This window comes from Protopterus annectens, chromosome 7.part0, assembly GCF_019279795.1.
Source record: "Protopterus annectens isolate FY-2018-M chromosome 7.part0, PAN1.0, whole genome shotgun sequence".
In the NCBI taxonomy this organism is placed as follows: Eukaryota; Metazoa; Chordata; order Ceratodontiformes; family Protopteridae; genus Protopterus; species Protopterus annectens.
In genome coordinates this window covers 1,156,934,425-1,156,961,786 of record NC_056739.1, presented here as the reverse complement: position 1 = coordinate 1,156,961,786, position 27,362 = coordinate 1,156,934,425, and the positions used below count along the sequence as shown (strand labels likewise).

General features: G+C 45.8%; 1 protein-coding gene across 5 annotated transcripts in view; it reads right to left on the bottom strand.

The window, feature by feature from the left end:
* HERC1 (HECT and RLD domain containing E3 ubiquitin protein ligase family member 1) overlaps positions 1-27,362 on the bottom strand; it is a 3,987,333-nt gene that overhangs the window by 2,902,114 nt on the left and 1,057,857 nt on the right. For all 5 annotated transcript variants that reach the window (XM_044077739.1, XM_044077741.1, XM_044077740.1 and 2 more), the window contains exons 20-21: positions 1,114-1,228; positions 886-1,006 (exon numbers count right to left, since the gene is read on the bottom strand). In XM_044077739.1, the coding sequence (XP_043933674.1) occupies positions 886-1,006; positions 1,114-1,228 (236 nt within the window). The remainder of the gene's footprint in view (positions 1-885; positions 1,007-1,113; positions 1,229-27,362) is intronic.

The window sequence follows — 27,362 nt, the reverse complement described above, 5'->3', positions numbered from 1 at the left end:
ATTCAGCATTCATCACACCCATCATTGAGTACAATGCCCCCTTTGGTATGTACCTAACCAGGCATATCCAACAACTGGGACGTCCACAGAAGTTCCTCACTAAAAGAATACAAGGCGTAAATAATGCGTCCTATGCAGATCGTCTCAATGCCCTATCCCTGTATTCGGTCTCCTACAGGCTTTTGAGGGGAGATCTATGCCTGGCATACAGAGCATTGATAGATCTCCTGCATATCCACAAAACAAACGGTACCAGAATTATCCATTCTAAAGACTTAAACCTTGCCTGTGATATAAATAGGACCTGCTGGAGAGATAGGTATGTATCGCAGAGACTACCCAGTCTATAGAACAGGCTCCTCATCCATGTGAAGCAGAGTTCCTTCCTAACCCAATTCATGTGCAACTTGGGCAACTGGATGGGAAACCAGAAATTCATCCCTGGTTTGACACCTATGTCTCTAATGCAAACAAGTAACTTGTAAATGGTTCATCTCCCAGGCCCATGCTTACACTTATCAAGGGTATCAGAACTTGCCAGAGATGTGGGATGCATTGGCTAGGCTTAAAAAGGCCTTTGTGGTCGTTAGCCTAGTAAACATCTATGAACCTATAAAATGATATGGCATCTTGATTCAGGACAAAGGAGGCTGGACATTTTTCAAGCAAACTGGCAAACAACCTTCGAGTTGCACTAAGATGTGTTCCTAAATCCTTGGCTAACGGGGACATTTTTTGACTACAATATAATTCTGTAAAGAAAAACAAAGCACCTACGAGAGGGTTTACACCAAATAAGCACACGTCTTACTGTGTAAGTCGGTATATGTCCCAGAGCCTTAGTAATCATCAAATCAGAAGAAAAAGTCCACAATTTCTCCTTACCCGCCCTTCCCTTGAAGATGACCGAGATGGAATAAGTTCCATATTCTTACAAGCCAGGAGTCTATTACGAACTTTATATACACCACGATACACTTCTGCAAGGGCTTTGCTAGGCTGGTACCTACAAGATTTCAAAAAATAAAAAATAAGTAACAGTAAAAATCACAGCATTAAAATTCCATGAAAATTAATAGTACCATAAATCATCAAAAATAATTTTGACATTACCTGCTTTCAGTACAAGCTTGATTGAGCAAACCTGTGTGTTTCAGCAAAGCTGCAAGAACAAACCTGGACACAGTATCCAGCAAAGGCTCGCTGCTGAGTGTCGCGGTGTCCCAATCTGCAAATAAAGGCAGCAGCAAGATCACCAGCATTCACTGAACACTATCACTATTAGAAAACAGGTTTAAAACAGTGAAACAATAACTATAGTTTAGTTCAAGTAACAGTTTAGCAATTGTGCTACAAAATGAAAGTGTAAAAGAAATAAAAAGTTATGTACTTACCATAAAGTTCCATGTGTGTTGTCCATCTCGACCTTTATTCTCACTGATGGGTCAGATAGATGTATCGGATCCGTCTCGGCCTTTCCAAAAGCTCGAGGTCCTCAGCAAAGCTTGTGGGCATCCTTTCCTACCCATAATGCAGTTGTCTAACCCTCAGATCTTCTTTGCCTCCCTCAACTCATACAAATGAAAGAAGACTCCCTTAATATGTGTATATAAATGAATAAGATGATACAGATAAATAGGCCAATGCAGCATTTCTGAGGCTATGGAGATCCGCAAATCCAATAACTACTTGGTCTCCCAGGAGTAAAGGAAGGACGTATGGAGGGTGGGTTGTGAGAATAAAAGTCGAGATGGACAACACACATGGAATGTTATCTTAATAGGCGCATAGGTTGGGGCCTATACAAGCCTAGCCACAACAATTCCCTGGCTATTTCCTCCCACGGTATTTACTTCCCTAGACCCCTTTCTAGCAGGGCAACTGACGTGATCTCCGGGGTGATTTTCATATCTCCCATCAAATCATCAAGGTTCCTTTTGAAGAGGGCCAAAGGGGCGCTCTGCTTGACATGTATGGGCAGTCTATTCCAGAGTCTGGGGAGTCTATGGGTAAGGAACCTATCCCTCCAGCATGTTTTGTTCATTGTGATGACAAGGTTTAGATCCCTAAAGCGTGTGGCTCTGAGCAATTGGGATTTCTTTAAGTGTAGCATGTCCAACAGTTCTGGGTTTGACATGGCCTTCTACGTTAAGCAGAGATTGCCTCTGAGTAGACGATATGCGACAGAGTATAGATGGATTTTTTTTTTTTAGATGGTCAGCACAGGGCATCTGCTTTAGGCCTGTGATTCTTTTAGTGAGATATTGCTGTGGCCTTTCCAGTTATTGCAGATGTATTGAGAGGTACATACCAAATGGGGCGTTGTATTCTATAATGGGCCTAATGAGGGATGAGTACAGTGGGACAATGACCTCCTTTTTCCTGGATGAAAAGCCCTTGGTGATGAGGTGTGCCACATAGAAGGACTTCCTGACTGTTGTGGCGATGTGGTTATCGAAGGTGAGACCACTGTCCACCTGTGTCCCTAAGTCAATATCACACTTTCGGTGTTTAGTGTACTGCCACCTACATGGTAATTCATGGGTACATGTTTTTTCCCAAAGGGGATAACCATACATTTCTTGGTATTGAGCTTAAGCCCATGGCTCTGGCACCAAGCATCTGTTTCTGTAAGGCCCTTTTGTAGAGTATCCACATCATTTGGGGATTCAATAATGGCTCCCAGTTTGCAGTCATCTGCAAACTTTGTTAGCCAGAGTCCCTTAGAGTTGGCCTGTACTTCAGAGAAGTAGATGCCAAACAAGAGCGGTCCCAGGACTGAAACTTGAGGTACTCCACTTGTCACTTGTCTGGAGCTGGATTTGGAGTTGGCTACTTTTACAGTGTGGGTTCTGTCAGTAAGTCAGTTGGAAACCCATCGAGTGACGTAGGGATTAATGCCCAGCTTAGTAAGTTTATCTATGACTGCAGAGTGGGGGATGGTGTTGAAGGCCTTGGCAAGGTCCAGATTGCATGTGTGGACCACCTTACCCTTGTCCACGGCTCTGGAGACTGATTCGAAGAAGTCAATCAGGTTCAGGAGACAAGATCGGCCCTTCACGAACCCAAACTGTGTGGGGTCCAGTGTTCGAAGACTGCCAATGTCTTTGTCTATAAGTTCCATGATAATATGTTCCATGGCCTTGCAGATCAGGCTCGTCAGACTGATGGGGCGGTAGTTCCTGGGATCCAAGGTGGATCCCTCCTTGTGGAGTGGGATAACTGTAGCTGTGCGCCACTCAGTGGGCACAAAGCCTGAGGTGAGGCTATGATTAAACATGACACTTAGGTGAGGTGCCAGTTCATTTTGTAGTTCATGTAGTACACAGCTTGGGATGTCGTCTGGTCCCATGGATGCTGTATTCTTAACTCTGGAGAGTGCGTTTTTTACCTGTGTGGCCGTTATTACCGGAATTTGGCAATCTTTTGGTACTGAGATGGGCCCTTTAGGGAGTGAGAGGGGGTTGAAGTTTGCACTAAATCGATCTGCCAGGATATTGGCAATAGCCTTGGGATCAGTATATTTAATACCATTCTATTGTAGCTCAGAGCAGATCTGAGCATTGCCATTTAGATTCTTGACATAGTTATAGAATGCTTTGTGGTTGTCTTTGGAATATTTGGCAATTTCACTTTCGTAACTAGCTTTGGAGGATTTAATGAGGGATCTCAGCTTCTTACTGAGGCTGGCAAGGGAGTTTTTTGCATCCTGGGATTTTCCCCTTTTCTGCAACAGTTTCTTCCTTTTGTTGTAAAGTTTGTTTATGGTAAGGGACCACCAGATTGGCTTCCTTTTTTTGGAGGAGAGTGTATTGGTTCTATTGGGGATGGCACGATTCATGCACGAGTGGATGTGCTCATACAGTGCCTTAGTGTAGGATTCAGCAGTCGAACTTTCAGTTCCCATCTGCATGGGTCTCGAAGTTTGTCACTTCTGACTTGAGTAGCATGAAGTTGGCTTTAGAGAAGTTTTTTAAGGAGGTTTTCTTACTGGGGGGTGGGGTGGGATGTGGATGTCAAGGGTGATTAGCTTATAATCAGACCTGACCAACGAGGGAGTGACCATAGGTGTGGAGCATCGATTTCCCATGTTGGTAATGACCAGGTCTAGGATACTGGAGCCCCTGGTGGGACTAAGGATTAGTTGATCCAGGGCATTGAAATTTATGAATTCCAAGAACCGTTGGGCAAAGATGTTGGTACACGAGTAGTTTTCCCAGTTAATGGCAGGGTAGTTGAAATCACCCAGTATTAGGGTGTTTGGTTGTATCTTAATATTTTCCAGTATGTTTAGAAAGGTGCAGTGAGAATCTTGGGGCATGGTGGGGGATCTGTAGCAAGCTACAATTTGGATTGCAGTCTTACCTAGTGTTAGTTGCACCTGGAGAATTTCAGACACATTGAGTTGGGCAGCTAGCCTGATGTTGTGAATACCCTTGGTGAATATGGACACTCCTCCACCTTTAGTGTTTCGGTCCTGGTTTGGTGGCCGAAAAGTGTGGTAAGAGTTGTAGCCTGGTATTGCAGGGATGCTATCTGGAGCCTTGAACCAGGTCTCAGTTACTGCACAGATATCGATGTTCTGCATTTTTAGGAGTGCCTCAAGAGAGTGCATTTTGAGGTTTAGACTTCTAGCATTGAGTAGCATTACCTTCTGATTTTCCATGCTTGTACCTGTTACGGTGGTGGTTTTCTCCTTTGATCTTTGCCTAAAAAAGGCACTATAGGGGTGGCAAGAGCCTTAGCCAGTAACCTGAATCTCAGGGGGCGACAGGTGCTGATCATCTCTGGCAAAGCATCGTGGTCGGTCAATCATGTCGTCCCAGACAGACACATACTGGATTCCCCTTTGAATGACACCAGAAGCTTAGGCAATTGTTGAAATCAATCATTTTGTCCTTATACTGTGGTATAATTCTGGGCGAAGGCAGGATGCTACTCAGGGCTAGGGTCATACCTGCCTGGGCCACATGATCCGAGAGCTCTTCCATGTCTCTTTTCATGTAGTCCAGGGAGGTACATCTCAAGTCATTCACTCCAACATGAACAATAACAGTCATATTTGTACTTGTTGGGGAGTGACTTGAGTGCATGCGTTATGTGGCGGATCCTGGCACCAACAGGCAGCTGACTGTTAAGTGATGGCCAGAAGCAAGGCTGTTTTCCAAGACAAGAATTTTAACTCTGCTGACACTGCAGGCTCAAAGGGGGGTAGCATGAGCTTTTCCAACACAAAATTAAGGTCACAAGCTGGGGTGGGAACTCTTCTTGGTGGCCTTAAATTGTTAGCCCCTCTCAGGAACTGTTTGATGAGAGGGTCAGAGAAGAGAGGTGGGCTCAGTGCTGTAATGAGCAGAGATGGCAGAGGCATGGATCTTAAAAGAAGAGAAGGACAGGCCTCTGTGGAGTAGGTCTGCTAGGTAATACAGGATGAGAGGTAAGGAGGGATGTGCTGTATCCACTCCTTTAGAGTGAATCCAGGAACAGTACATTTTCCACTTATCAGCATAGGATTTCCTAGCACTGGGTTGTCTGGCTTCACGTATGACATCCAGTACCTGCTTGCTTAGACTGGCCACTGGAGGAGAATTCAAGGAATAAAGCCAGGCTGCAAGGTTCAGGGTCTGCAATTGTGGATGCAAAATCTGTCCATTCTGCTGAGTCAGGATGGTTGGGATCTGAGGTAGGTGCCATGGTGGCACTGGTGAAAGACTGCACAATAGTGGATACCAGTGTTAGGGTGGCCAGTCTGGGGCAATCAGGATTGCCCTTGGTCTTTCCTGCTTTATCTTGAGTAGTACTCTTGTAAGAAGAGGCAGAGGGGGAAAAGCATAGATTGAGAGGTTTGCCCACTAGAAGGATAAGGTATCCACTTTCCAGGCCTTGCTGTGAGGTAACCTGATGCAGAATTTGCTGAGCTGATGGTAGTAGGGGGAGGCAAATAGGTCCACCTTCGGGGTACCCCATTTCTGGGTCAGAAGGCTGAAGGTGTTGTGGTCTAAATGCCACTCGTGTGGGTCTAGGAGATTTCTGCTTAAGTTGTCCGCCAGAGAGTTTTGTTTGCCTAGCAGGAATTGAGCTGAGGTCGTGCTCTACAGGGTCATGGCTAGCCTGCAGAGTGGATAAGAGTGGGATCCCTCCTGCTTATGTACCACATCACTGTGGTGTTGTCGGTTTTTATTAGACGGGGCCCCGGTGAGTAGGGATCTGAAAGCTGTCAGAGCGTGCTGAAAAGCTAGCATCTCTTTTTGGTTGATGTGCAGATGAATTTGGTTTGGGCTCCAGTGGCCCTGAATGCACCTGCTGTCCAGATGTGCACCCCAGGCATAGTCTGATGTCTGTGGTTAGGGTCTGGGTGGCGTGGGGTTGTGTAAAGGGAAGTCCCTTGCTGTGGTTTCACGCTGCTGCTCACCAAAGAAACTCTTTCCTTAGACAAGGTATTACAGGTATGATAGTTTCCAGGTCCTGAGAATGTTGGCACCAAAGACTTTTTAAGTACCACTGAAGTTTCCTCATATGCAGCCTGGCATATGGAATTAGCAGAATACAGGAGGCCATGAACCCTAGAGCCTGCAGGATTTTCCTTGCGGATAGCTGGGTTGTGGTGGCCATTTGAGTGAAGTAGCCTGTCAGATAGGCATGTTTTTCTGGTGTAAGGAATGCCATCTGGGATGCTGTGTCCATGCTTGCTCCCCGGAATACAATTTTTTGACTGGGGACTAGTTTGGATTTCTTTTCATTGATAGTGTACCCCAGGGAGGTTAGAAGGTCCTTTACAAATGTCAGGTGCTGCAACTGCTTTTCCTGACTGTCTGCCTGAATCAGGCAATTGTCCAAGTAAGGGTAAATTTGAATCTTTGTCTGTCTGCAAAAGGCAACGGCTGGAGCCAGGCATTCTGTGAAAACACTGGGAGCAGTGGATAAGCCAAAGGGAAGTGCAGAGAACTGATAATGCATAGATCCTGCCCTGAAACATAGACATTTCCTGCAGGAGTCCCTGATGGGGATGTGCAGATAGGCCTCCTTTAGGTCTAGGATGGCTAACCAGGCATCTTTGGTCAGCATAGGGAGAAGCTGCTGTAGGGTGAGCATTTTGAATTTTGGTACTACCAGGAAGGTGTTTAGAATGGATAGATCTAAGATTGGGCACCAGGTGCCTCTTTTCTGGGTACCAGGAAAAGTTTGGAATAAAAACCTTGGCCTATCTGTTCTGCAGGAACAGGCTGAATTGCCCTTATGAAGAGCAGGGACTGAACTTGGTTTTGTGCCTCTGCCCACTGGTTTGGAGGAAGGTCTGGGAACCCTTTTGAGTTTGGCAGCATCTGGAAATAAAATCTGTACCCCTGGGATACTATGTTGAGGAACCATCAGCCGTTGGTGATGGAGGTCAGTTTTTTGCATGGTGGGCAAGTTTTCGTCCTAGGGGCACGAGCAATTGGGAAGAGGTGAGGAGTGGAACTGAGAAGTCATTGTGAATTCTTTCCATAAGGGGGTGGCTTAACTCTCCCTGTTTTAGAAGTGGAGGTACTCCATTGCTTAGATCTCTGCATAACCTGAGACTGTAATCTGGAAGGGTCTGTTTCCCCTGGGTCTAGTTTGAGATGGCCTTGAGGGGGCTGGACAGGACCAATGTTTCGAGAGGCAATGCCTACTAAAGCTTGTTGACTGCACTTGCAAAAAATCTGTGACTGTCTGCATAGACTTGGCCTTTTCTTCCATCTTTTTTAAAACCTCTTCTGCTTTGGTGCCAAACAGATTGTCCTTGTTCAGAGGAGCGTCCAAAAATTTTGATTTGACATGGTCTGGCAAGGTCTGCTCCTTAAGCCAGGCATGCCTTCTAAGTACAGAACCTGTGACTGCTGCCCTGCAATATGCTTCCAGGGCGTCAAACCCACATTGCATGGTATGCTTGCTGACTTGGCTTGCAGAATGCATAAGCTCCTGTAATTCTTTATTTTCTGCACAGTCAGGAAAGGTAGATAATTTTTGCTTAAGTTCCATAGTATGTTGCCGGTACTTCAGCATGTGGAACTGACAATTCAAAGCTCTAATGGCAAGAGTTGCAGAGATGTATACATTTTTACCCAATCTGTCTAAAGCTCGGGAATCCCTGTCTGAAGGGGTGGGATTCTTAGCTGTAGTAGCTTTTATTCCTTTAGGTCTTTGGGAGATGACCTCTGGGTCAGCAGTAGGATTTTTGAAAATACATTTGTGAGAATCAGGGACTCTATAGTACCTGTCAGGTTTCTTTGGAGCAGGGGATAAAGTATCAGGAGTTAGACTGGATTCCATAAAGGCATCATCCACAACATCCAAACAGGAGGGATTGCTAAGAGTCTGTGGTGTGGTAAGTCTAAAAATTCCCTGAGCCTCTTTTTGGACTGAGGATAATCCTGGCATTCCCAGTGGAAATGCACTCTCAGTGTATGTAGGGTTTCACCAAAAGAAAAATCCTCTGGAGGGGAGGGTGAAGGAATGGATTCCTCTGCATCTGAATCCTCATAGGCAGCGGAGTCATCAGACTCTTGATCAGATAAAGCTGTTGGGGATAAGTCTCTTTTTTTCTTTTAGCAGGGGAAGACTGGCTTCCCCTAAAAAGCATGATCAGGTCTTCTGCCGTTTTAAGCATCTGAGACTGTGGCAGGAAGCAGTCGCTTCAGTTTGGGTCATCGTTTTTTTAGGCAAAGCTCGTACTCTTGGCCTTAGAAACTCTATAGTTTTAGAAAGAATTAAAGATGCGAAAGTCGTCGTCGATTTGTGTCGGATATCAGTAATGCGAAAAACTTCTTCAGAAGCCAGTGCCTGCACAGCGGCTCCGCACCCATCCAAGCTAGAGACATCAGCAGGTTCTGTAATCAAAGAAGAGTCTTGCGGCATACTGGTCTCTGAACGGGTCTCGGTAGAGGCCTGCGAATCCATCGAAGCGGGCATCAGGGGCTGCAAAAGCATCTCACTGAGTGCCAGCAAACTAGTGACTAGCTTAACAGAAGCGTTGTTGGCAGCTTTGGACCTGTACGGTCTGTCTCTGTCTTTATCCTTACATTTTTTCAGAAGATCGGTAGTCGGATGGCTTACCGAAGCCATTTCGGAATATGGAGATCGAGAACTAAAGTATTTAGCTATAATAAGGGCCCGACGATGAATAGTTCAGGCACTGAACAAAGCACAAAACCGACAACGAGGTACATCGTGGTCTGGGCTGAAATAGGTGATGCAGTAAGAATGGAAATCTCTGTGTGGTATTTGCTTTCCACAGGCGAAACAATTGTTAACTTTTTCTGACATCCGTTAGAGCAAGAAAAAATTATCCCCAACGGGGTACTTAGCTTTAGAAGACTTCTGGATGATTCAAATTCAGAAATGAAAACTCAGGTAATGGCCGACCGGCACTCATGCAAACTGCTTGTGCTTCAGGCTCCTCGGCAAGAAAGACTGATGTAAAGGTGTCCGCTGCCTGTTTTTATACCCCTAACGTCAATCCTGAAGAGACAGCAACTGACACAGAAATACTAAGCCTCTGATAATCGGGACGACTGAGGGCTACCCCTGGCAGGATAACCCAAGTGTGATGACTGCAACAGTGAAACACGAAGAACATCTCGTCTCTGATAGTTCCTTTTTTGTGGCCACCACCATGACTATGGCATCAACTGCTACACCTTTAGATAAAAAAGTCTTATCCATTGGGGATGTAATGTATTTATTTGGCCTCCGAGGAGTAGGTTATATAGAATCTGGGGACTTCCAAGCCTTCTGAGAGATTACATCAATAAGCTCATCAGACGGAGGGGTCACCCAAGAGGTTGAAGGGCGAGACCCAAAAGCCTTCAGGTATACAGGTTCCTCGATCGAAGGGAAGGTGGACTGCCAGTCACCTCTCTGCTTTCCAGGATGTCTCCAAAATGGACATCTTCAGGAGGTGACCACTGGGACCCTTCTGCTTCATCGAGGTCAGTATCGGATGTGACTGTCTCTTCTGGGAAGTCCAGATGCTTCCTCTTGCATCCCTTTTCCAAGGGACTTCTTCAGTGGGGTACTCTGGGGAGGTTTCAGAAGAAGGGGGAGTCCCTTGAGGGACATCCTGAGGCCTGGGGTCTCTGCGGTCCTGTGGACAGGTGTGAGAAGGCAAAGACACCTGCACAGAGGTGGAAAGAAGATCCGAGGAAGATTGCGTCTTAGACTGGGAAGTAGTCATCACTCTCCTCATGACTTCAAAAGCAGTCCGCCCCTGCTGCAACGAACTCCCCGGACCAGACAAATGAGTTGCCGATGGAATCTCTGGAGCAGAGGACAGAAGCTCTGAAGCACAGGAAGGAGATGAACTCATCCGCGCAGAGGCCCCCAGAGGCAGGGTTGGATCTGAAGAGATCTGAGCCAGCTCTAAAGACCTGAACAGACAGACTCGGCTCCCAGAGGTCTCCTGCTCTGACTGGGGGGAAAGTTCAGGGCAGATACCAGATCTGAGAAGCCAAGGGGTCCCGGACCCGATATAGACACAAGCTGGATGTCAGAATCTTACAACTCTGAAACTGAGGGATGGATTGGAGGAGGAGCAGGCGCCAAAGGGGAAGACCGTCTCTGATCTGATTCCTTTGGGTTCAGATCCAATAATAGCTTGTCCAAACCAGGTATCTAACAGCCTCTGCACCACTCTATCCACGTCTTCATCAGAGAGATTCCTGGTAGACCGGGTAGAAACGGTAGGAGATCTGGATCTTGTTAAGAATGGAGAAGGGAGCTGAGAAGGAATCGGCTCCAAGGAAGGAGATTGTCTCCGAAATCGGAACTCAGAGGGAAAAGTAGACTTTGGAGCAGAAGGCTCAGATGGTGTTGAGTTTGGAGCGGAAGGTTGGGTTTGCTCCAACATAGTCCTGGATCCAGTAATTGCTGACTGCTCCGATGGTTCAGTTGGTGCAGACAGTTTTGGCTGTTTTGGCTCCAAAGATGACTTCTGAGCCAAAGAAAGACGTTTCATTGATTCCTCGGATTTCTCTGACTTGAACAGGAGGGTGTGGAAGAAACAGCCTCAGAAAATGGGGTTTTTAACAACCCTTTTAGTATCAACTTGCCCTTGTGCTCCATGAGTGCTCTCTGATTAAAGGCATGCCAAATGGAACATGATTTCTGCAGATGAAGAGGCCCTAAGCAGTACACACATAAGTTGTGCGAGTCACTAAGGGGCATCTTTTTCTACACTGCTCACATTTTTTAAAGGTTTGCCTTCTTTTTGAGACATCCTAAACTTCTAGGAAAGAACACACTAACACCAAAAGACAAAACTAATCCTCTAAATTTAACAGATTCAGGAAAGAACTGTATACACTAACACCAACAGACAAAACTAGTCCTCTAAATAAAACAGACTCAGGAAAGAAAGAAGAAAACTTCTTTCTTCTTTTTTTTTTTTTTAATAATTGAAGGGAAAGAATGGGGGGGGGCATCCTCTAACTAAAACAGATGTTCGTTAGATGCCCTCTAACTTAAATGGACACTAACCAGGGATACACAGGAACAAACACTCACTCTAAAGCTTATAATAAAATTCTAAGTAAGAAAGAAAAAAAAAAAAAGGAAAAACGCCCTCAACTAATAACGTTTATATATTAGACATCCTCTAACTTAAACAGATGCTAACAAGAGCACTAAAAGAGGAGCTAATAGGAAAACTACACTGAAATAGGCAGGAAAGGTAGGGATAGATATCTGAGAAGCAAAATCTAACATAAAACACGCTTAACTATAAAAATAGAAATAGTGAAAAAAAAAACACTTAGCCCAGAGCTTGCTAACAAATCTCCTTGCAGCATGGCAAACAAGATCTGAGGAAGTTTGGGAACAGCATTATGGGTAGAGAAGGATGCCCATGAGCTTCTGAAAAGGTCAAGACGGATCCAATACATTGGATTTGACCCATCACTGAGAATAAACGCGAGACTGACAACAACACATCAGGCATTCTGCAAGCTTCTTAAGAAGTGCTGTTACTCAAGTACATATTATAAATAAAAACAGGTATTTAGCATACCCATTGATGCACAACACTCCAAATCTATCACTTTGAACTACAGAAGCAAAATAAATGGTTTAATGATGGGTGATTCTATTGTCAGGCACTGACTTATCAATAACAAGGCTGGACAAGGAGAAGGTTGCATTAAGTTGTCTTTTTGGCACCGGGGTCTCTGATGACCTTAACTCTTGACACCTATGACTACAACATGGTAGTGGTACATATGGGGAAAAAAAACTTGAGATGTGAAACTCTGAAGTATATGCAGACAGAGCTGTCAGAACTTTCCATACATGTTACAAATACAGGTATGACACTAGCCCTGAGTGGAATCCTTCCTTCACCTTGAATGATGCCAAGATAGAAAGAAAGGATAACTGGCTTCAATAATTGGTTAAAAAGCTAGTGTTATTCCAGGAGGATCCAGTATGTATCAGCATGGGATGAGATGCTAGATAGACCAGCTTGCTTTAAAGACTGTCTGCACTTCATATTTCAAGGGTTTTGCATACTGGCTAAAACTTTAACTGCACTTTAGTGCCTTTTTAGGCATAGTCAAACTGCTGGACATTGCAACATAATTAACATTTCAGTCCAAAATCAGATCATATTACAGTGGCTCTCCTCAATGCCAGAAGTCTAAACAATAAATGGTGTCATTTTGAGGTACTCCTGCATTTGGAAAACATCCATGTCTGTGTAGTTACTGAAACTTGGTTTAAATGTTGACAGTATGCCCTCTATAACCAAGGTTTTACACTTTTCATGCCTTCAGGCCCAATGGCAACTGCAGCAGTGTCCATCGTCATGAAAAATACAACATCCAAATAGATTTCTAGACACTCACAAAAAGAACTCACTGAACTATAAATCTCACAAGACAGGATTAATTATCAAACAAAAGCTTGTTACAGAACAACTTATTTGTGCCCAGATGACCAGGTTTAGCTAGCTCAGAGTTCTAAATGCTTTATTACCAAAACACCCATGTTCTGGGATACTAAATACCCTTCAAAAAACTGGAACACCTATATCTCCAGTGTACAGTTTGCCCAAAAATGTTTTAACATAAAAATTCACCTGAGCTACTGGCAAACAAAACCTGTTAGATGTAACATTCTTGACCTGATTTTTACAAATATGGCCACCTGTTGCATTACTTCTCTGGTATTCCCTTCCCCAGTAAAGTTGTGCCATATACTTGTGACCTTTTCCTCCAATTCCCAAATGCTCTTTCAGCAAATCCCACTGAACTTAAGAACTACAAACATGCCAACCTCAACCTACTCTTGTGACATAAATATTAAAATTTACTAAGGACTCTACTTCCCTGACCTTAAAAATGTAGCAAACTGAACTAAGGAATTCTATACCCATTTAGAAAACATACAGCTAGCAAACAAACTATCACTAGAAATTAAAAAAAAATCACCCTGATGGCTCACTGCTATAAATAAACAATTTAAGAAACTAAAGAAACTCTTTAAATTATTTAATAGATCCTAACGCCTTCTTTCTCCATGAGAATATCAAAAGCATTACAAAAAACTTAGCACTATCAGGTCTAGTAAGGTAGGCCATGAACCTTAGGCTGACCTCTGAAGCTAAAGATAATTGCAAAATTCTTCTTCAGCTGTCTTAGAAAACTGAAACAGTAATAACCAACACTGCTCAAAACGTTCTCATACTGATGGCCCCAATTCTGACCCAAAAGACACTGACAATATTCTTTGCACACAAATTTAGTGTCAACTTCATCACCGAGACTTTTAGTCAAAGCCAAGAAACAGCTGCAGTCCTTAATCCCCCCCCCAAAAAAATATCTCTAAGGGTCATTTACTGAAAGTGTCAACCAAGCCCAAAAGTACTTCCCCTACAGAATCTGAAAATATACTTTGTTGGTTTGCAGGCACACTCCTTGAACTGTTTAATCTAAGTTTAGCTACTGTTCTTGACCCTGTTTAGTGACACACTACAGTGTTGATGCCCCTCTGTAAGGGTGGCTATACAAATAACCCAGGTAATTGATATCAAGAAGCTTGTTAGACTTGACACCCAACAATTTGGCTTTGTAAAGGGCAGATACTATTTAATTTGGTAAACTTCTTTGAAAGGATAACTGCAGTGCATGTGGTGTATCTTGTCCTGGCCAACGCCTTCTATAGTTTCTCCCATGTTAGCATCATACAAAAGCTAACGGCTATCAAACCAACCCATATGTGGTAAGACGGATGCAAACTGACAAAGACAGAACCACACAGTCCAAGTTGCAGATGCCTCATCAGAAAGCATCGAAATGACAAGACGTGCGACTCAAAGACTTGGTTCTGGGTCCTCCTCTTTTTGGTATTTGCTTCTCAGATCCCTAAGCAGAGAGCTAAAACCTCTGGCTAACAAACTTTACAAATGACTGCAAACTGGATGTTATTGGTAAGCTACCCTGTGACATCCAAGCCTTACAGAATGAAATACTAAAATGGGCTCAAACTAAATGCTAAAAAGTATAGTACCATCATGTTTGGTAGACAACCCCCCCATTCTACTGTACAGATAATATACCACTATAAAGCAAAATATACAGTCAGGGACAAAGGTACACGGCTTGACAGCTGCATATCTTTTGACCATCATGCAACAGTGGTTGCCAGGAAACCCTTTTACTTACCCCAGGTAATTGTCAAAGGAATATAATCAACCTAATGACTCCCTTAAGATTCAGCAATGATCAGGAAAACTAGAGAGTACAACATCCCCTTCATAAAGGTAGGGTGAATCACAGCAGGGGTAAGATTATATGGGAAATAAACCTTGACAGCAAAATTATAAACTGCAAGTGATACCCACCACAGAGCAAAACCCTCCTGTTCTGAACCCAAATGACGATGTGCCAGATGATGTCTATTGTATCTAGTGCCACAATTCACATATCCCTGCAGCAACAAGGCATCAACCCTGGGTCACCATCTACAACCAATAATCTCTGAGTGTTTTCCTCTGAAAGAAAAAGCACCAAATTTGCTGATTAAAGATGTGAATATCAAGAATGGGATGGAAATTAGCTAACCCATAAGATGTAGAGGAATTGTTGACAGTAAGACAACGTTACTCTATGGCCCATTTCAACAGTAAAGTCTAGGGCTGTCACAGGTTTATACTGGCTAATGACCACCAGGGCCTTTATATGTCTGTCTGGCTCCACCAAGACAGGTTGTTCTTATTCTGGCAAAGGACCTCTGAACTACTTGTCAGCCCAAGAATGACCACTTGTAAATCCTCTCTGGCGCTTTGTGATGATCCTTCAAAGCCAAACTGAACTCTCAGAACTAGGACACCCCTCCCCACATCCCTGACCAGAATCAAGAGAACAGTGATGGGATTAGAAGATTCACTCTCCTGTAAGTCCTCGCTGGCACTGGAAAGGGGAGAAGGACTTTATGATCTTTACTCTCCTTAGGTAGCAAAGTAGTATAGTTACATATGTAAACTTGCCATAAGAGATGATGTTCAAAGGATCACTGCTGTAGTAGCCTAAGCTACATGGGTTATATCATGTATACGATACAACAGCTGACCAACTTCCAAAACATTAGGAACTCATCATTAACTGCAAATGTTGAAATACACTCACTGTTAGAATCATAATGTCTGGGACTCCTGCCTGAAGAAATCAGTCAGTTGGCCTGAATTCCAGAGGTCTGTCTTCTTTTCTCTTGACCTCGGCAAATTCCCTCCCAGGACATCAGTGGCATAAAATGTTGTTGGCCAACAATGTCTTCAGGTCTTTGTTTGCAATGGCTGGACAAGGAGCTAGTATTACAAACCAGTGCACTAGGGGGCAACAACCCAGCCAAGGCCAACAATTTACTTCCCTGAATCTTTGGTAGGGTCAGAGGAAGGAAAGTGCCAGCTGGGAGGAAAAAAAGGAAGGGGAGGGGTAAACAGAGTATCCACCATTACACCAGGGAGCTCAAGCAAGGCAGCAAGGGGGATGGTGGGAGGGAACAGGGACTGTAAAAAGAAGTTATGTACTCATCATAACATTCCATCTGAGATGTTGCTTTTCATTTGTCTTCAACCTGTGGGACACGGATCCAGGACGGATCGGACTCGCGGCCACCTTTTACCAGCGTCGGATCCAAGCTCCTCCACTACCCATAATGCCCCTGTCCCCTTCCTCCCTTGAGAACAAGTTTGCTCCCCCCATAGCATCCCAACCTGACTCAATGCCTTACTCCTTGGCAAAATTACCCACAGAGTAACATAAGAAATTACCAGATATGCAAAGGAAAGGGTCATGTCTCTTCAGCAAGATAACCATGCAGCTCATATAAGGCAGAGGGAGGGAGGGAGGGACGGTTGAAGACAAATGAAAAGCAACAACTCAGACGGAACTTTATGGTGAGTACATAACTTCTTTATCTGAAGTTATTTTAATTTGGTCTTCAACCTGTGGAACAGAGTCCCCAGCTACCAAAAACCTGGGAGGCCCTCATTGAAGGATATTCCAGAGTACGGTGGAGCCAAAAGATGCCATGCTTCTGGATAAAAGGTCCAACTTGTAATGGGAAATGAAAGTATGCAAAGATGCCCAGGTAGCAGCAGAGCAAATATCATCTAAAGAAACTCTGGACCAAAAGGCAGCTTAAGTAGCCATAGACCTAGTAGAATGCGCCTTAACGTGACCTGGTGGAGAAAATCCTTTGGTTGAATACACCAGGATTATGCACTCAGAGATCCAATGAGCAATGGTGACCTTCGATACAGGTTTTCCCTAAAAAGGGTTTAGAGTACGAAATAAGAAGTTATGTCTTACCATAATGATCCATGTGAATTGTTCATCTCGCCTTTGTTCTTACACACGGGTTTGGAGCCGATCCTCGGCTCCGAGTCGGCCGCATCACTAGCTCGCATCTTCGAGAAAGCTCGAGGCACAGTAATATCCCATGATCCTCCGGTGCTAACCCTCAGATCTAGTTTGCTATACCAGAAGAATCCCTCTTAGAAACATGTCTAAAAACCCTACTGCCAGGTAGAGGACAAAAGATGCCATTATTGATGTTAATAATATGTCAACCATACCTAGAAAAGGCTGAAAAGGAATCTAATCAAAAAAACGTTCTCCCAGACCGTAGGACGGGGGATGGAGGGGGGGAATGTAAGAACAAAGGCGAGATGAACAATTCACATGGATCGTTATGGTAAGACATAACTTCTTAATGTGAAATTGTTCAATCTCGCCGTTTGTTCTTACACACGGGTAGCGTCCCTAGCTCCTTTTTTCCCGGGTGGCTCAAGGGAGAACATTCCTGAGTACAGTGGAACCAAACGTCACCCTGTCCCTGGAGTTCTTGTCTAGCTTGTAGTGGGCGATAAAGGTATGTGGTTTTGCCCAAGTTGCCGCTGCACAAATGGTATCTAAAGGCAAACGAGCGGTATGGGCTGAAGAAGTAGCAATCGCCCTTGTAGAATGAGCTCTGGGTTTGAAAGGAAGTTGTTGTTTGGATTCAGCATATACGAATTTTATGCAATCTGAGAGCCATTTGGATAAGGTAACCTTCGTTACTGCCTGTCCTTTTCTTTGGTCCGCATATGATACAAAAAGTTGATCCGACTTTCTGTATTCTTTTGTTCTATGTAAGTAAAATCTTAGTTGTCTGTGAACGTCTAACTTATGCAATGTGTATTCCAGCTTATTGGAATGATTTTTAAAAAAGGTAGGCAGTTCAATAGATTGGTTGATATTTTGAATCGAACAAATCTTCGGAAGAAAAGATGGATTGGTGCACAAGGTTACTCTATCCGAATGAAAGATCATGTACGGGGGTCGGATAGATAAAGCCTGTAACTCTGAAACTCTTCTGGCTGAAGTGATGGCAACCAGAAAGAGTGTTTTCCACGAAAGCAATTTTAACGAAGTTGTGGTTGCTGGTTCAAAAGGAGGCAACATGAGTTGTGACAGCATGAGATTAAGATTCCAAGGTGCTATTGGATTACGAAAAGGAGGACGGAGATGAAAAGTACCTTTCATGAAGGCTTTACAAAGCCTGTGAGACATAAGAGAACCATCCTTACGGCCAGTATGAAAATTGGATATAGCGGCCAGTTGTACTCTTATAGTGGATGTTGATGCTCCTTCTTGAAAAAAGAGAGGAAAGGAAATCTAGTATCTGGTGTACTGGGGCCCCGAATGGATCTATACCTTGTTTGGAGGCCCAGTGCACAAAACGGTTCCATTTGCTAATGTACAATTTTCTTGTAGATGGTTTGTGAGAAGATACAATAATTTTTTGTACTGCAGGAGATAGTAACTCCGACCTGGCTAAGATGGGAAGCGGAGCAGCCAAGCTGTCAGTTTGAAAGACTTGAGGGAGGTGTGAGGAACTCCCGACGAGTGTGTCAACAGATCTGGCTCCGGGTCCAGAATCCATGGTTCCTCCACTTGATGGGATTGAAGGAAGGGAAACCAGATTTGTCGAGGCCAGAATGGTGCTATCAGTATTGTGGTCCTGTCCAGACATTTGGCTTTCTGCAAAAACCTGGGAATTAGCGGAACAGGAAGAAAGGCATAAAGGAGACCCGGGGGCCAATCGTATACCAGTGTGTCCCTGGGGGGGGGGGGTAACAGTGCAAAATAGCTTCTGCATTTGGCATTCAAAGGGGATGCAAACAGGTCGCAGCAAGGCTGGCCCCATCTGCGGAAGATCTCTTCCGCTACTTGACGTTTGAGGGACCACTCGTGAGGGAACAGGATGGCTCTGCTCAACCTGTCCGGGATTACGTTGGAAATCCCCGGGATGTGCGTTGCTATCAGAAAGCATCCGGTGGACTTTGCCCATTGCCAAATTCTGAGGGCCTCTCTGCATAACGGGTAAGATCTGGTTCCCCCTTGCTTGTTTATGTACCAGACCACTGACATGCTGTCTGTCTGAACTGTCACTGTTCCCCGAGGTAAGGACTCATGAAAGTGTTGCAACGCTAGAAACACTGCCCTCATCTCTAGAACATTGATGTGCAGATTGTACTCCAAGTTGGACCATTGACCTTGGACTGTTTGTCCCTGAAAGAATCCCCCCCACCCTATCAGGGAAGCGTCCGTGGTTAGAGTTGCTATCGGACTGGGTAATACAAAGGGTCGTCCTAGTGTTAGCTCTTGACTGTGTATCCACCACAAGAAATCCTTCTTGCAATAATTCGTGATCCAGATTTCGTGAGACAGTGGAAGTTGTAGATACGACCATTGGGCGAATAGCATCCATTGAAGGATCCTCATGTGCATTCTGCCTAAGGGAACTACCAGAAGGGATGCTGACATCAAGCCTAGCACTCTTAATACTTGTCGTGCTGAGACTCTGTTGTTCTGAAGAAGGAGCGAAATTTGGTGCCTGAGGTCTGACACCCTTGATGGGGGGAGAGTAACTTGAGCCAGGGAGGTATCTAACTGTGCTCCTATAAATAAGATACGCTGTGACGGCGATAAGACAGATTTTCCAAAATTCACCGTTATGCCTAGTGAAGAGCAAAGATTGATGGCGTAGTCCCTGGCTTGTAGCAGACGACACTTGGTGGCGGCGGAAAGGAGCCAGTCGTCTAGATAAGGAAACACCCGGAATCCCTTTCGTCTCAAGTGAGACGCTACTACTGCCATGCATTTGGTGAACACCCTGGGGGCTGAGGTGAGACCAAAGGGCAGAGCGCGAAACTGGAAATGACTGGCTCCCAGCCGGAAGCACAAATGATCTCTGGACGCCCTGGCCATTTTTATATGGTAGTATGCGTCTTTGAGATCTAAAGAGCACATCCAGTCGCCCTTTTGCAGAAAAGGGAGGATTGACTGAAGCGTGACCATCCGGAACTTTTCCTTTTTTACAAAGGTATTTAACTTGCTGAGGTCTAGAATTGGCCTCCAGTCCCCTGTTTTCTTTGGAACTAAAAAGAACCTTGAGTAAGTTCCGGATCCTATTTGGTCCGCTGGGACTGGTTGGATGACTCTGTTTTCGAGCAACCTTTTTATTTCTATGGTTGCTTGATCTCGCAGACTGGGTGGAACATCTGGGAGTTTTTTGGAGTTTGGTGGTATTGTTATGAAGGGGATGTTGTAGCCTCTGGTAACTATGCTTTTTACCCAGTAATCTGATGTAAGATTTAGCCAGGCCTCTGGGTATAAAGCTAAGCGACCCCCGACTGCCTCCAGAGCAGGACAGTACTCAGGAGTGCTGGAAGGGTTTTCCTGAGAACGTCTCTCTGTCACCCTGATTTTGCGGACCCCCTCTGCCGGCTGGGCGGCGTCTTCCATTTCTTCCCCCTCCTCTGCCTCTGGAGGGGGCGTCACTTTGGGTGTGTTGAAAAGATCCCTGAGTCTTTCGGAACCACACGTTTCCTCCTCATTGCCCTTTAGTGTTGGGTCTAGATGGAACGGAAAAACGGACCCCTACGGCAGACAGGGTCTTCCCTTCTTGTTCACAGCTTGTGAGAGTCTCCTTTACTTTGGGCCCAAACAGGGAGGCACCATCAAAGGGGGCATTGGCAAAAGAAGACTTAAAGGTTTCCGCAAAGGAGCATAAGCGCAACCAGGATTGTCTTCTCAGTGCAATCGCTGAAGCTGCCACTCTACTCGATCCTTCGGCTGCGTATGAAATCAGCCTCATGGACCAGTTGACTATGGAATTTAGGGTGTTAAGTTGCGCTGTCACTTTATTGGCGACAGCAGCATCTGTGTGTCCCTGAAGAGTATTTCCTAACTCTTTAATGAGATCTCTTTGTAAACGCGTAAAATGCGTAAGGTAGTTGAGCGATCGGATGGAAAAAGTCACCGAACTAAATATGCGCTTCCCATATCTGTCCATTGTCCTAGAATCCTTATTAGGAGGATGGACAGAGGAAGATGATTCAGACATCTCTTTCTTAGTGGCCGCCACCACCATAGTGTCTACGGGAACTCCTTTAGTAAGGTAGGCTTTATCTTGAGGAGCTGTCATATATTTGTTGGGTTTATGTGGGACTGGTTCCACTGTATCAGGTGTTTCCCAAGCCCTCCGAGCTGCTAGGTCCATAAGATCGTCAAAGGGAGGAGTCACCCAGGAGGTAGAAGGTTGAGTCCCAAATGCCTTCAATAAAACCGATTCATCCGCAGAAGGGGTAAGGGTTTGCCAGTCCCCTCTTTGCTTCAGGATTTCCAAAATGTCTGCGAAGGAGACATCCTCAGAGGTGGACCTTGGGGACCCTTCTGCTTCATCTAAATCAGTATCAGATGTAAGAGATTCCTGAGGGGAATCTATGTGCCTCCTCTTGCACAGTCGTTTCCTCGGAACATCCTCAGTGGGAGCTTCTGGGGATGCATCTGAGGAACCAGAGTCTCCCTGTGGGGATTTCTGAGGCATTGGGTCTCGACGCTTGGTAGGTACCGAAGGTACAGAAGCAGAACGCGGACCTTTTGGGGAAGGAGATAAAGAAGCCGATGAAGTCAGTGTCTGATCCGACAAGACCTTCCTCATGATGTCAAAGGCACCGATGTCCCGACCCGAAGACCCAACCCGATCCGAAGAAGGAAGTCGTTTCTCCGGAATCGGAACCACGGGCTCCGACACCGAGGACGGATCCGAACTGATCTGAGCCGAGGCACCGAGGGGAAGAGTCGGAACCGAAACCTCGGTTCGACTATCCCCCCGGAACCCAGGAAAGATGTTCGGCTCCGAGACTCTCCAGCTGGTTCCGAAGGAGTCGAGGTCAACAGAGCCGATAGCACTACTGGAGGCTTCGGCACCGAGGGCTCTACAATCATCGGTTCTTCGACTCCTAACACCGATGACTCGACGGGTCTCGGAGGAGGAAGTGTCGATGGAGTTGGAATGGCTTCGAGTTTCGAAACCAACTGGAACGAAACTTCGAGTAATTTTGAGAAAGCCGAGTTCTCCATAAGCTTCTGTACCACTCTGTCCACATCGGAGTCAGAGATGGGCCTCGAAGAACGGGTCGAAGGAATCAAAGCCGTCACCGAGCGAAGGATAGTAGATGGTGGTACCTCTGTTACCGGCTCCAAGACCTGAGCCTCGTGCAGAGATAAGGTCTAGACACTCGGCCCCGAAGTCATAGGAGCCGGTGTCCGAATTTGAAAAGAAGTGCTCGGAGCCGATGACTTGGACTCAGACACTCTTGAAGACTTCGATCCCTTCGAAGACTTCGAAACCTGTTCAGCCTTGTCTAGGCCTTCTTGAAATTCAGGTTTGATTAGACCTCTGTCCACTAACTTCCTGCGTCTTTCCATCATGACCCTCCCACTAAAGGAATGACAGATAGAACAGTCTTCCTGCAAGTGGAGAGGGCCAAGACAGTAGACGCAGGAAGAATGGTTGTCAGTAATGGACATCTTTTGTCCACACTGACACCTCTTGAAACCACTCTTAATCTTTTCTGACATTACTATATAGAAAAGAAAAAAATTTTTTTACAACTACCAAAACCAGTCTAAAGTATCTAAATATATATAAAAGTTTAACAAACACACCACAGCACACTGATATATATATATATATATAAATTGAAATAAAAAGAAAAAAGGGTTAACTTTCTTCAAAAATTGTTACAGACAAAAAAATGGCCTAAGGCCCTTACTAATTTTTTAAAGGTAATAATCTACCTAACTAGTTCACACAACTACCTATATATATATATGTAAGCTATTAATTATAAAGATTATAAGAAAAATATCACTAAAACTATCAATAAAAATAGTAAAAATAGTAAAAGTTGTACTGGCCCGAGCCTCACGAAGTGATCTGCTGCTAGCGGCAAACTAGACCTGAGGGTTAGCACCGGAGGATCATGGGATATTACTGTGCCTCGAGCTTTCTCGAAGATGCGAGCTAGTGATGCGGCCGACTCGGAGCCGAGGATCGGCTCCGAACCCGTGTGTAAGAACAAACGGCGAGATTGAACAATTTCACATCAAAATGTTGATCAGACTTGCGAAAAGCATTTCTTCTATGCAAATAAAACCGTAATTATCTATGAATATCTAGCAGGTGCAATTTATACTCTCCCTTATTCTGAAAGAAAACGGAGATTGATAATCTCACTAATGTTTGATTCCAAGGCCACTTTTGGACAGAACGAAGGATTAGTGCGTAAGGACACCCTATCTTTATGGAAGATCATATAAGGAGACTTAAATCGATAAAGTTTGTAGCTCTGACACTCTTTTAGCTGATGTAATGGCAATCAGGAAGGTAGTTTTCCAAGATGGAAATTGCAAATCCACTGAAGCAGCCGGTTCAAAGGGGGAAGAATCAAAGACTTGGAGAACCAAAGTAAGGTCCCAAGGAGGTGTTGGGTCCTTGACTGGTGGCTTAAGAAGAAAAGTGCCCTTCAAAAAAGCTTTACAGAGTGTATAAGAAGCTAGGGAAGCTGAATTATGCCCTATGTGAAAGATAGAAATTGCTGCCAGCTGAACCTTAATTGTACAAAAGCTGGCACCCTGCTGAAATATACCTGCTAAAAACTCTACAATAGCAGGCACCAGGGCAGTAAACAGATCCAAGTCATGTTGATATGCCCAAATCAGAAAACCCTTCCACTTGGTAGAATAATCCTTCCTAGTAGAAGATTTATGCGCCGCTACCAATGTCTTTTTAACTGGAGAAGATAGCCCGGGAGTCCTAACTTATCATGGGAACTGGAGCAACCAAGCGGTAAGCTTCAGGCTGGCCAGATCTGGATGTGGAATCCCTGAGGGGTGTGAAATCAGATCTGGAAGGGGATCCAGTGTCCAGGGAGGATGCACTGCATGAGACCACAGAGAAGGGAACCATACTTGATGAGACCAGAAGGGGCAATGAGGATGATTGAGCTCTCCAGCAGTTATGCTTTCTGAATGAACTTTGGAATCAGGGGAAGTGGAGGATAAGCACAAAGACCAGAAGGCTAAAAATAAACCAGAGCATCTCTGGAAGACTCCCCTGGAGGGGAGTTCAGAGTGAATAACACATTGATCTTCGGGTTGATAGGAGAGGAGAAGAGATTGCAGCAAGGCTGTCCCCACTTTAGAAAGATCTGTTTCACTACTGAAGGATTCAGAGACCACTCATCAGGATAGACCAGCTCAGCCTGTCCGCTAGAATGTTGGACCTCCCCGGAATGTGCTTTGCCACCAGAAAACGGCCGGTGGAGATCGCCCACTCCTACAATCTCATGGCTTTGTGACAAAGAGGCAAAGACCTGGTTCTCCCGTTTGTTGATGTACCAGACAACCAACATGTTGTCTGTCTGGATGCAATTTCACTAGGGGAAGATGGGCATGAAGAGCATGCAATGCCAATAGTACCGCCCTCATCTTCAGGACTGTCATATGAAACTAAGTCTCCAGGCAAGACCACTTACCGTGGACTGTCCTTTCCAAGCAATGCCCCTCCCCACCCGAGTAGAAAGGCGTCTGTGATCACTATGGTCAGTGGGGAAGGAAGAATTAACAGTTGACCCGAAAGCAGGTCCGAGGATTGAATCCAGCACAGAAGAGAATTCCTGCTGGCTCGAGACAGAAGCATAGGATGGTACAACTGTAGATCTAGACATGAGCAATGGACCACTAGAGTCCATTGGAGCACCCTCATGTGTAACTGAGCTGTGGGTAAGAGGGTGATCATGGCCGCCATGGACCCCAACACCCTTAAGACAAATTCCGCTGGGGAAGACGAGACCTGATGTTTGAGGGAGTGACGTATGTCTGGTGTCAAAGAGACCTTGGTCTGAATTGTGCCTAACCAGGCTCCAATGAAATCCAGAACTTGAACTGGCTTTAACAGGGATTTGTTGAGATTTATGGTGATGCCCAACTGGTGGGTGGTCTGGATAAGGAAATGCCTGGCTTGGCAGAGTTGATGCCTGGATGGAGCGGAGAAGAGCCAATCGTCCAGGTAGGGGAAGACCTGGAAGCCCTGAAACCGCAGGTGAGCTGCTACCACTGCCATGACTTTGATGAACACTCTGGGGGCTCTGGTGAGACCAAAGGGTAGCACTCTGAACTAAATTTCTGGCCCCCATCCAGAAGCGGAGGAACTTCCAAAAGCGTATGTCCATTTTGATGTGATAGTACGCGTCCAGGAGGTCCACCGAGCACATCCAGTCGTTCTCCTGCAGGAACAGCAGGACAGATTGGAGTGTGATCATCTGGAATTTCGTCTTGCCAACAGCCAGGTTTAGGGTTGATAGATCCAGCATTATTCATGTCCCCTGTCTTCTTTGGCACTAAAAAAGAACCTGGAATAGATACCTAATCTGGACTGGTCTGGAGGGATGGACTGGATGACTCACTTTTTGAGCAGCTTGCAAATTTCCACTGCTGCATTTTCCCTTTCCACAAGTGGAACATCCACGAGGTGTTTGAGAGGGAGTGGTCTCTGTGTGAAGGGGAATGAATACCCAATGATAGTCTGTGATGGACTGCCAGGCCATTGGGTGTAGTGAAAGTCAATCCCCAGACTGCCTCCAGAGAAAAGCAGCTGGGCAAACCCTTCAGGGCTGCTGCACTGGCATGTCCGGGAAAGAATCCCTAGACCGGTTGCTCCTTGGACCCCCTCTGCCGTGAGGGCGGCATCTGTCAAATCCCCCCTCTGCCTCTGGGGAAAGGAGAGTCATCAGCATCCTAAGAATAACCCTGAGACTTCTGGAACTACATCTTCTTTGACCCTCGCTGATTCCTGGAGAAGGTTCGTTGAGGGGTTGAGAGGCAGATTCCGATGGCAGACAGCCTTCCAGTCCTTCTCACTCTGGACAAGGGTGTCATGTACAGTCTTTCCAAACAGAGTGGAACCCTTGAACAGGGCATTTGTAAAAAACACCTTGAAGGGCTCCGAAAAAGTACAAAGTTGGAGCCAAACATGACGCCTGATCGCAACACCTGCTCTGGCTGCTCCAGCAACACCCTCGGTAGCATGAGATAGAAGCCACATAGAGGTACTGGCAATGGAGATGAGGGTGGCCATCTGAGAGGAGAAAACCTTCTTTTCCTCCACTGACATGGACCCTGGGGTAGACTTGGCGACCTCTTTAACTAGATCTTGCTGAAGCATAACCACTTGTGCCATGTAGTTCAGCGCATGTACACAGAATGTTACTGAAAAGTAGACCCTCTTCCCACAATGGTCCATGGTCCTGGCGGTCTGGCAGATGGACTGTGGAGCTCTCCTGCGCAAGCACCTTCTTGGTGGTCGCCGCCACCACCATGGCATCTACAAGGGATCCCTTCAACCAGTGAGGTTTATCAGATGGGGCACTGAGGATCTCATCAGGACATTTGGGGACAGGCTCCACCGTGTCGGGCTCCTTCTAAGCCCAGGATGTAATGAGATCAACCAGGGGATCCATGGGAGGGGACACCCGAAATGTAAAGGGTCCTGTGTCAAATGCCTCCAGGAACATCAACTCGTCAGGGTTGGACTTTTGGACAGACCACCCCCGCGCTGACAAAGGATCGTCATGATGTTTCCTCTGGGGGTGACCGGGGGGTACTTCTCCTTCCTCTTAGTTGGTGTCCTCTGTGAGGGACTCCGGTAGGGAGTCTAAGTGCCTCCTTTTACACGTGATTTTTTTCAGGAGCCTCCTCGGGGCTATGAGGAGGACTTGAAAACGTCTAGCTGCTCCCGCGGGGGAATTCCCTGGGGCAGAGAGGTGGCAGGCTGTCCTTGAGGGACAAGGATGACAGAATCTGGACCTGACACAGAGGGAGCCAGGACGGACTCAGAGGACAAAACCATCAAGGGTCTCAATGGAATGGAGAGGACCCTCTCCATCACATCGAAAGCAAAAGGAGAAAGCACCCCTGGAGCTGGGACAGTGACCGGGTCTGTAATCCTCAATCAATGGGGGAGCGAAGCCGAACCTCCAGTTGCAGAGACTCCGCGCGGACAGCTCGGCTCCAAAAAACTCTGAGCCGACACCACCATGTCAGATCCGGTGACCTCTGAGCTGGTTAGAGCTGACTCGCTCAGGGCAATGGTCAGCATTGAGGTACAAGATACCATCCCCGGAGGGGGAGGGGCAGGCAAGATTCCCATATGAATCTGTGTGTGGATGACTCTCCCATGATCCTGTCCTCCTCGGCTTCAGAGAGGCTGCAGGTGGACTTGGAAAAAGAGACCACTGACATAGGCCTAGAGAGGCGATGAGGGGAAGCCGACACCAGGAAACTGGCCAAAGACACCTACAGCTCCAGGGAGAAACAAGGAGAATGGAGCTTGAGCAAGGAGTTGGCAGCTCAGCCGAGGAAATGCAATCGGGGGACTGCTTCCTCCACCTATCCCGGTCCCTATGTTTGCACTTCTATTAAGTCCCAGAGGCCAGGGCAGAGGAAGCAGCAGAGAAA